The following is an 11645-nucleotide window of genomic DNA, read 5'->3' on the forward strand; positions in this document are numbered from 1 at the left end:
AAGAAAGCATCTTGGTAAACCTTCTGGAAAGTAATTAGTTAATGACAGCTGTCCTGAGGCATTACCTCCCGGTCATTTTGTGTGGACGGGTACTCTATTCTGCGGATGACCTCTGAGGGTGCCAGGATGCTTCCGCATACGTCCTGTGGATGTTTCTTCCTTAGACGGTTAAGCGGGTGATCCGTATGTTCCGCGGGTGGTATATGATAGGTTCCTCTCTGATCCGCGGTGATACTTAAAGGTATTTGGGTCTTTTTGATACCCTAACTCTATAAGAGCTTACATATTTAGCTGTACGTTAATGCAATATTTAATCTGCATATGAATTATCTTGAGATTGGTCTACATTCTATTCGTTGGATGGGTAATTTAGCATAAACTATTTGGCTTCAATTTATTGTTTCTACGGTTGATAAGCATATTAACCTCGTGACTAAGCTAATTCAGCTACAAATCAAACTATTATTGATAATATATGTAGCCGTTGGAATATTACACTATTCTTCTAGTTTCACAGTGTGCACTTATGGTGTTCAATGAAATGCCTGAATGAGTTACACCTAAAATAGAAGCCTAAATATAGATATGACCTGGTCAGGGATGTCCTTTGTGATGTGTTAAAACGGGCGGGAATCTCGGCAAGAAAAGAGGCTCCTGTGAATTTCTTGTCGGATGCGCGTGAAGGAAGGTCTACTCTCCGACCAGCGGACATTCTTGTGTTTGGATTGGTTGGGGGGAAGCATGCTTGTGTGGACCTTACTGGGGTGTCCCCTTTTGTCGGGCTTAGGGACACCGGGTTTGTTGCTAGGCAGGCCATGCTAAAGGCTGAAGCAGGAAAAATTGCGAAGCATGAGAAGGCGTGTGCGGAGAATCAACACGCCTTCATTCCTTTTGCTTTTGATACATTTGGGTCTCTTGCTCCCGATGCTGCTACGTTCCTAAAAAGAGTTCAGCGGGTCGTGCACAGTAACTCAACGACGCCGAAGAACGATAATTTAATTTTCAGTAGGATTGGTTTTGCCATTCAAAAGGGGATGGCGGCGCATCTTGTTGCCCGCTTACCTGCCTCTTTATTATAAATTGGATCCTTTTATTTGAAATAAAAATTGAAACCAAAAATATTGATGATGCTAAAGTACTCTATGTTGTCGTTAACTCTTTTAAATGAAAACCAGGTGGGTAAGAATGTTGCGTCCAATGCAACCATACAACCTGTAAGTGGGGATGAAATGGGCAAAGATATTAGTCGGGTTAGGAGCGTTAAAGGGAATGACTACTGTTCAGCGCCACATTTGTTTGATTTAAATGCGAAAAATACACATGAAACTCCACTAACCTGCTAAGTTCATGTTAGATGTTGAGATATTTTAACACAAAATTAAAACAAATACTCAAAAATATAACATACTTCATAAGATTCTCTACAACTGCATGATTCACAAGGTCCAGTTTACCTGCATCATATTTAATTTTACTTTTTTACAAAAAGAGCAAAAATAACGAGTTTTGAACAATTTTAGGAAATAGATAAACATATGAAACATATACCATTCATGAACTAATTTTATCAACTTATCTTATTTTGCCTCTTTAAGATCATAGGGTCTACTGCATCAGCAATTGCATTAAACCATTTCGGTCTTCCAGTTGATAACATGAGAAATCCCAACACGAACCCAAGTAAGATTCCACACATGTATCCCATCATCATCATTTTCCATGTAAATCCACTCTCTTCTCCATCTCCATCACCACAGAGTTTTGGATTCCCTCCAAATGAATTTTCTTCAAATGTGTTGAACTGTTTTCCTTATGGAATGCGACCCACTAGATGGTTTTGTGATAGATTTAAGATCTCAGGAGACGTAAAGTCAGCAAGGCTTTGTGGGATCTCTCCTATGAGTTGGTTCCAAGACAGGTCTAGTGATTCAATTTCTGATATTTTCCCATGAGTTTGTAGGATTCGGCCCGTTAGACTGTTGTGGGACAAGTTGAGGACTTCTAAAGAGTTAAGATTTCCAATGATCTTTGGAATCTCTCCTTCAAATTTATTGTTTGATAGATCAACAATCGTGTTCTCAACCAAAAGTCGCGTGAAAATTTATTCTACTCCTTTAATCGTAATAGTGATAGTGTAATACATGTCACCCGTTTGTATATATTTTGGTTCTGTATTATTTTTTACCACATTCTTCATCACCTTGAAATTTTGAAAAGTATTTTGTAGGGAATTGGCCTACAAACCTATTATGAGATAAATCAAGAACTCGCATAGTTGGAAATGAGAATCTAACCATGGAAGAGGTTGCGATACCACCATGAAAATTGTTTGATTTGTAAAAAAGAGCCTGTAAGTTGGGAAGATCACCTAACCAACCAAGAAATGTGTCATTCAAGTGGGCATTTCCTAAATCAAGTATTCTTAAATTTTGGCATTTGTTCAAATAAGTTGGCACTTTTCCTTGTAACTGATTTCTGTTCAAAAGAAACCCTTGTAATTGGCCCCAATCCTTGTATACATTTGGAATATTGAGTTTTTTGAAAGATTCAAATCTACCATATGATTTTCTCCGGTCTCCCCTACCCAATTAGGAATGTGTCCTTTTATATCATTGTTAGACAGATCTAATTTGTAAGTATATTTTCATGGCTCGAACGAACACCGGAAACACCTTAAGTCTACAAAAGGCCAAACTCAAGATCTGAAAATTAGGATTGACATAATGATTAGCATTATTGGTGGTAACATATATTCCACTGTATGACAGAATGGGTGTGTCAAGGTTTTTGAGGCTTGATAACAATGTATCCAACTCCCATTCACCTCTAAATTTATTATATGAAAGGTCTAGGGAAGTAAGGTTGGTAAGTCGTTAAAATGTTTGCTGGATGGAGCCACTATGAAGCACATCAATCTGGCCGCTTAATTGATTCTTAGCAAGGGATAATTGCATTCAAGATTGAAGAGATATCGTTATTTGGTAGGTAAAAGTACCTCCAGATATTTAAGACTTAAGATGTTGTTAGGTAACTTTCCTTGAAGTTTGGTGGAGCTAAGAACAAGGGCTCTTAGAGGTGAAGAAATATTAAGATAAGTGGGTAAAAGTAAAACAAATCATATTTTAACTTCAGCAAGTAAGAGATCTCTCAAAAAAGTGGAATTTTCAAGGAGGTTACTGAAAATATGATGTTGCATCTGCAAATTATCAATCCAGTTCCCATAGAGAGAAAGGGAAACCAATTTAGGAAGAAGTGTGATCTCTGAAGGGATATGCCCTGTGAAAATGTTCCATGACAAGTTGAGTATTTCTAAAGATTGAAAATTGAATATGTTGTTAGGTATGTTTCCTTGCAATTCAGTAATTTTAAAGAAAAAGAGAGATTTATATTATTAGGTAAAACTGAAGAGATGTCAACACCATTAAGAGAAAGTTCTTTTATGACCGTGGAATTTTGAAGCAAATTGTAGAAAATGTGAGGTTCAAGATTGAGATGAATCTGGTTCTCATACCAAAAACTAGAGAGATCAAGGGACACCAACTTATGCAGGTGTTAAATATTTGCAAGAACTTGACCCGTAAACTCACAAGAGGAGATGTTGAGATGTGTGAGACTATTAGAAACCCTGCCTATGTGAGTCGGAAGTTGGGAACGAGTAATATTATTGTAAGCAGGGTTGAGTCTTTGGAGACGGGGGAGGTTAAAAAGAGAGGTGCTAGGGTGGACAGTGCCTTTTACCATGCCACAACTTAGATCAAGACCGATAATGTCACCAATGGAGTGGTCACAAGTGGCCCCATTCCAATCACAACAATCTGTACTTGTGTTCCATTTAATCATTTTTGGATTATAATCAGAACCAAGCCAATCTGCACATAAGTCGGCGTACTTATACAGTGTATCATTGATTGAGGAAAGGTTATGTTTAAACAAAAGCAAAGCAAGGGTCTGTTGAACAGAGCATTTATGTGTTGTATTGGTAGAAGATGAAGAGGATGACGTAGAACAGAGAAAGAAATAGGAAAGGATAAAGAAGAGCAACATCGAATTACTCATTTTTGTTTGATGGTGTGTTTCCGATTGCTATGGACATTCATACCTTGCTACAATCCATATATACAATAATACACGCATGTCTATTCGTTTATGGCCTCAAACTTCTATTTTCATGTCTTATCATGAAAACATCTGACTTGTAATTTTTTGTGGTCCAAAATTCTCACTCATATATTGTCATAGTGAAGACTTTTCAGTAACGTATCTGTTTATCTACAAGACTTTGATTTGTTCATGCGGTTAGGATTTTGGAGGTATACTTGCAAATATCTTGTAACGGAATTAAGCTAATTAATTTCCGGAAGACAAATATCAGAAACAGGATATTGCTTCATAAATCAAAAACTAAAGGCAAACGCGTTACAACTGTCTCAAATAAAGATCGTAGACTACAACTTACATTCTCATGTTCTATACTCTGTTGATGTAAAGGGATAACATGGATTGTATAATCAACTTCTGCCTGCATATGGAGAACAAAAGGTGAACTGAACATAATGTTCGCTAGTTTACTGATATCCTCAAATTAGTCTGTGTATAAAGTTAGAAACAAGGTGTTAATCCCCAAAGAATACAAATGTATAATAATTCCTTCCAGTCTTGGGTATAAATGCCCATGATCTATCAGTACTAACTAAAAGCTCTACGGAATTGCAGCATCCACAAGGCAACCTGCATTATGAAAAACCTGGTCTCTAATGAAATCTGCTCAAAGCAGACAAATAGGTAGGTAAAGAGCGAACTCGCATGTGATAACTTCTCCTCAATTAACGCCTCTGAAGAAACTCTTCCAATGATTATGAAAGACTCTACAGATGGTCTTTGTATCTGTCAACAAACATAGTTCCAAATTATAATACATGGTCCAATGACATTTATAAATCAGGTAAATAGTGAGAAGCATACCAAAGCGTTATTTACAGAACGCAAGCAATCATTAGTTTTTAACATTAGCAGTATGACACGAGGCAGTTTATGCAAAAGCTCTGTGATTTGAGGGAAATACTGAGAAGCATACATCTGAAAAACAAGACATTAATTGACAGTCAAAATTCAAAACCCCAAATGATTCAAGGTTAGTTATAAGGGGTAACCTGAAGTTCTGAGTGATCATTGCCTTGTATGGCAAGATGGTCAACTGCAGGGTCAATAACCCTATTCCATGGCCTCATTGTAAGAATCCCTGCAAATAACGCATACAGATCCTCTCCTGCTCCAAATTTCATGCAATTTTCCTTAATTCCTTTCGCATCAGCCAGCACTAAAGCCTGCACAAGCTTCAGTTGTTAATGGCATAAAGACGCTATGAAAATATAAAGAACGTTAGGACTCTAGAAAAATGAAGCACCTTCCAAAGGGCAGCATAGTTGGTCCTTGTGGAAATGTCAAGTTGCTTGTACAGACCGTGGTCCAGCAGCACCAATTGTGGCTTTTTTCTTCCTATATATTATTAATATATATAAAAATCATCTTGGTCTTAACAAATTAGATCAAAGCTATGTATGTATGAGAAACGAGATAAAAATCAAAAGCTTTTAGAATGAAGAAAACTCGGTTTACAATGTATGATTCCAAGTGTCTCATTTAACAGTTAGATGTCATACCAAATATGCCACTTTTGTGAGAAGGCAGTGTGCGAACTAGCAAGTTGGCAGCATGTGGGTCACAATGCACAAATCCATGTTTAAACATCATCTCAGCAAATGTTTTACTCACCTGTATTTTCACGAATCAGTTACATATGAAGCAAAAAAAAGAAATAATGACAATTTTCTGTCCAGAAAGAAAGAGCTTACAAGCCTTGCGATGTCATGAGGGTTGAGGCCAAGTTTTTGAATGCTCTTTAAATCATTGACTTGTGGGCCTTCCACAAACTCCATGGTCAACAGTTTTGAGGTACTAAGGTTCCAGTACACAGCAGGTGCATAAACATACTCTGCAATATGAGGAGATAACCTTCGAAAATTATCCATACATTTTATGCTGTTGTTGGCTTCATTTAAGAAATCTAGTTCCTGATAACCATCATTGTAACTTCATTAACAATATCAAAAGAGCCTTACATTTGTTCAAATCCGGTTTTTGATGTTCATAACATCTTGACAAGTAATTAGGTCAAAGTGAAAGTCAAAGATAAGTCCCTAACCTTAGGTAGACTCTCGTGCACTTCATCTATCAACCACCTATATTCAAACCAAGCACAACTGTGGTTATTGCCAAATATCTCCATTTACAAACACACACATAAAATAAAAACAGCTAGAGATATTAACCTGTAATCAAATGAGGGAAAGATCCAATGCAGGGTATTAACAATCAATTCCACTGTTGCATAATCTGCAGCTGCGGTATCTGTCATGTGCATATGTTGTACCTGCAAAAAAAGAATAATTCTCAAATGAGGATAACAGATATAAACTCTTGTATAAAGAATCAAAATAAGATGGAATATAATGGTAACAATTTGAAACCTTGACAGCAACTTTTTGTCCCTGATGAGTTCGAGCAACATGAACCTGAGCAAGGGAAGCGCTTGCAATAGGTACAGGATCGAACTCCTTAAATATCTGTGTAAAATAAACATTTAACTCACTTTTAAGACATGAATAATCAGAATAATAAAGATATAACATATTAGCATACATACTTCTTCAGGTGGGCCACCGAGTTCTTTCTTGACAACCTGGCACACTTGATCATACGACGACGTTGGGCATCGATTCAACATCGACTCACTCAATGTATTGATGTATTCTTGAGGTACCAAATATTCCTATATCATAAAATGTCATTTAGCTCAACCATAAATCCAATCTTCAAATAAAAGACTGATTTATATCCATAATAAGGGACAGGTCTCCTACCAGTTGACCTATATATTGACCAAGCTTGATGTATATTCCACCATTTTTAAAGCAAAGTTCTTCGAGCCTACGTGCACTCCTTGTGTGGACGTCATGTTTAACTTTTTTCCTCTCAATGCTATCTTCAGGCAGTTCCAATAATGAGTACTGATAATCTAAAAGGGCGCAAATACTTCGCTTTTTACAAAAAGATAGTGGAATTCATTCGTATTGTATGAAAAGTAGCTTCATTATAAGATAAATACAGGGATGCCTTAAACCAAGAAAAATGAACCGAAACAAAAGGCGTGCCTTGACCACCACTACGTGTTTATACCATTTGCATTTGATACTTTAGTTTCTTTATGTTTGAGGTTGTGGAACTACTTAGCCGAGTCGAAAGGGTCATGTTTTTGACCCCAAAATCTATGAATGTAAAAGACATTTTTTGAGAAACATAAAACCAACAGTTCGGTTTATTGTTTTTGTAAAAACCCGACCCGAACTAAATCGAATTTATAATTTTAACTTTATTTTAAATAACTTCAAATTATTTAATAAATATGTTACTCACATATTTTATCCCAAACGTATAATAATCAATCAATTAGTTATCTATTAACAGAATGATTTAGGTCCAAATTCATTATTTTGGGCCAAAACATTTTTTTCAACCCAAAATTTTCAAGCTCAAATGAAAAAAAATAAACGAAACTGAACTATTTTCCAATATTCAAAAATGTAGTTTTGGTTTTTGGATCAGTTTTAGTCCAAAACCAACCCAACCTAACCGTGCACACCGCTAAAAATAGAAAAATGTATTGCCCGTTTGCCTTCTATTTCTATGTAATACAATGAAACTTATATTGTGAAACAAAAACCGACAGTTTGGTTTATTGTTTTTGTAAAAAATGAACATGCAATTTGGTTTTGATTTTGCATGTAACAAAAACCGACAAAACCAAACCGAATTTATAGAATTTTATTTCATTTGTTTTACAAATATATGAAGTCACATATTTTATCCCAAACATATAATAATCAATTAGTTATTAACAAACAAAATAAATTAGACCCAAATTCGTCATAAAAAATTTCCTTCCCAAAAATTTTCAAGCTCAAGTGGCAAAACCGAAACCGAACGATTTTTAAGAAAGTTTAGTTTTTTTTGGTTCAGTTTTAACCCAACCCGAAACTTGACTACACAGCCCTAATAATAGAATATTTACTAGACAACAGGGCGTTTAAAATTGTGAACCCTAACTAGTCAAATGAATGCAATAAAAAAAGAAAGCTACCAAATGCAATAGTGGCGGCGGTGACGGATAAGCGAAAGAGGCGAACGGGTACAGTGGTGCAAAGCTTGAGAGAAGTGGCTGGATCGTCGGAATTAGCAATAGTGGCGGCACCAGCACCGGCGCCTAAAGCGAGAGCAGTGAATGCGAGCTTTGATTTAGCACCCCAGATAGATCGCGCCATGTTTTCTTCACCGGCGCCGAGAGAAATAATGTTCTTCGGCGACAAGGTGGAAACAAATAAAAATATATTAAACTATTTTGTAGATGAGTCGTCTAGATAACATTTAGTAATTTTTATTAATATGTAAACGAACGGACATAAATAAATGAGCATAAACGAACGTTCACCAACATAAATGAACGAATGAAACATGTGTTCATGTTCGTTCGTTTAATTAAACGAATTTCCCGTCGAACAGTTCACAAACAATTAGTTAAATGTTCGATTCGTTTACAGGCCTACTCATCTGAATTACTAGTAAAGTTTTGTCCACGTTGGGCCGGTTTTACCTAGTTTTTGGGGTTTTCAATATGACCTAAAATGGTAGATAGCTGCATACGGTTGAAATCCTATTTACTATAGAAAAAATATGTTAGTTAGAAAAAAAAGTTATGAAACTTGTTAACATTTAGTGAATCGTTTTATTATATTATTTTCTACTTAGGTTAACTTTTTTGGTAAAAAAAATTATCACTAAATAATAACGATGTTGATTCGTGTATTTTCTATTAATATGTAATTTTGTTTTAAAAAGAGTACATCTATAATAAAATTTCACAAGATTAAAACACCTAATTAAAGTTTAGTGACTTTAGAATAACAAAGCACTTGTAATATTTTAGTGAAATCATCGGAAAACTGTTGTTATTATTTGATGAAGTTTTCACATACTTAAAATGATGCCCAATCTAACGGGGGCACAAACCCAATTTTTGGCCCAAACTGAACCGGTTTTGAAACCATATATAATAAAGTCAAACAAACTCAAAACATGTTGCACCTAAGCCGGATCTAGTTTAGAAACCGATTAATAAAGGAAAGCCATACCGGTCGATTCAAGTCATATACCAAACCCGTTCCATACTGACGGATTGGATGGCATACATACCTTTTTCACCCAGACAGTTTCCGGATCTCTTTCGGTTTGATTGTGCACTACTTCAATTTCAATTTTCAATCATGAAGTAAATGATGTTGGGCCAACCTGCCAATATCTCAGGCTTAGAAAACAAAAGGAGAAGAGCCCGTTTTAAAAATATAAATTATAGGCCCATCACATGTAACTAAAATATATCCATTCCTGTTTCTAATATAAACAGTCGATATCTTATGTTGAAATGTTTTTTTCATGTGTAAACTAGTTTTATAGCCGTCTCAATCGAATTTCTCAAAATAATAAAATTAAAAACTTAACTAAAATATTCAAACAAAAAAAACTATCTTTCAGACTTTCAGTATCATTATCCAAATGGAGTGAGCACCTCTAAAGCCCAAACACCTTTACTTCTTTTTTTTAACGCTTTACTTTCTACTCCTAAACTACACCAGTTGAATAATCTACCGGAATGCTACGATTTGAATCCTGGTCTTATTTTTAAAAGACAAAAGTCTATACCATCCAACCAAAACTAAAATAGTTACTTAACACAAATATGATGATATGAACATATGATAACATATGTGGTAGCAACATAAGTTAAACCTCATTCCCAATTACGAGTTATAATATTACATCCGCATCACATAATAACAAATCAAAAGTTTGTTATATTAAAAAGATATTACTTTATAAAATAGTAATTAAAATAGTATAAAGTTTTTTTTTATTCTAATCCTATATATGTTACCTGAATAAAAGGTTTTGTAGATTTTTTTTATTTTTAAATAGTTTGACATTATAAAATATTTTTTTTAAATTGACAAAATTAGTAAAAGTTGAGAAAAAAATATTTTAATTGTGAAAAATTGCAAAAAAAAATAAATAAGACTTTTTTTTGCAGCTCTTTTATTTATCTTTTTTTGTGCAATTTTTCGCAAATTAAAAATTATTTGTCTCAGTTTTTAAAAAATATTTTACAATGTTAAACCATTTAAAAAGTAAAATAACCTACGTGACCTATTATCCAGGTAAAATGTATAAGATTAGAATAAAAAGAAAACTATAGTGACCTGATTGGAACAAAAGATTTTATGAGCGACTTGATTGAAATAATTTTTAAACTTGATTACTATTCTATATAGTTGCCCCTATTAAAAACATAAGTTTTTTAGTTTATTATATACAAGACATATATATATATATATATATATATATATATATATATATAAGTTTTATCATAATTTTATGCCATTACCATTTTCATATTATAGAATTTTATTATTTTTTGAACAGTCATTTAGATCAGTGACCCGCAAGATCATCTGTATTCCACGCTCAAGAGCAAGGCCGGTCAACGGCTTTGGAGTCTTAATCGAAATGATACTTTGTGACCCTTTCATGACAATGGTGGAATAAAATAAAAAATAAACAAATATGTTTATTACAGGTCTCAAACTTCTGACGTATAACTTAACAACAACCAAGTTTACCACCAGACTATACATAACTTCGAGTTTACTTTGTCCATCATAATATATTTATATATAATGTTTTATTTGAGACTTTGAAACCTTAATTAAATATAGACCTAAAGCCCCTACCTGGTTTAACTCTGCAATGCTTAGGAGAAAACTAACTACAGGTGTCAAAACCCCCCAAACCCCCTAGCCTAATCTAGAACCTCCTTATATTTTTGTTATAAGTGAAATTTAAACCAAAAACCTCTCCACTTTCAAGTTATATTTGACAAAAAGTTAGTATATTACAAATTATAAAAAATAACTATCTTAAAACTCAAATATGTTAAAACGTACAATATGATTTGTGTAAGCAAATACGCAATGCCACATTAAAAGAAATTATATTCAAGGCTTTTGAACCACCAAAAGAGGTGAGTCATTTGGATGAATCGGGGCATGATACGTAGACCCAATGGGTCAATAGATAAAGATTGTTGAGGGCCCACTTTATAATCTAGAAAACATGTTGACATCATCCTTTGTGTGTGTAAACCGTGTTTCCCTTTTCCTTTTTTCTATTTCAATTTCTTTTCATTTTCTCATCATTTCGTCTCATGAAAAAGGCCCAGGACGTGACAGGAATTACTTTTCATGATTCATTAAGTGGATATTTTTTCATCCAATAGTGAAGTGTCATTTCGTCCTTGTGATTTGATAAATAACACGAATTTAGTCTAAAATATTTAATTTTTTGCATATGAATCATCCACGTTTCCTAGTTCTTGCAAATTATATCCAAATCACTAACCCCGTTAAATTTAATCGTTAAGTTAGAGGTAGACATGTTTTTTCACTCTTTCTTTATTATAATACTTATTTTACTGAACT

The 11645-nt window shown here is 34.3% G+C and overlaps 1 protein-coding gene across 1 annotated transcript; it reads right to left on the reverse strand.

Annotated features, from left to right (window-relative positions):
* Nucleotides 1–4619: 4619 nt before the first annotated feature.
* Nucleotides 4620–8429, reverse strand: LOC143633322 (putative ABC1 protein At2g40090). Its single transcript, XM_077101643.1, has 12 exons — nt 8198–8429; nt 6921–7075; nt 6704–6829; nt 6528–6623; nt 6330–6430; nt 6203–6239; nt 5853–6071; nt 5661–5772; nt 5405–5496; nt 5151–5324; nt 4963–5076; nt 4620–4884 (listed from the first exon to the last, which is right to left on the reverse strand). The coding sequence occupies exons 1-12, from the start codon at nt 8376–8378 to the stop codon at nt 4687–4689; spliced, it is 1605 nt and encodes a 534-aa protein (XP_076957758.1). The 5' UTR covers nt 8379–8429; the 3' UTR covers nt 4620–4686.
* Nucleotides 8430–11645: the final 3216 nt, after the last annotated feature.

The sequence above is a fragment of the Bidens hawaiensis genome, unplaced genomic scaffold, assembly GCF_021521415.1.
Source record: "Bidens hawaiensis isolate Kalapana, Puna unplaced genomic scaffold, B.hawaiensis_p1.1 tig00006676_1, whole genome shotgun sequence".
Classification (NCBI taxonomy): domain Eukaryota; kingdom Viridiplantae; phylum Streptophyta; class Magnoliopsida; order Asterales; family Asteraceae; genus Bidens; species Bidens hawaiensis.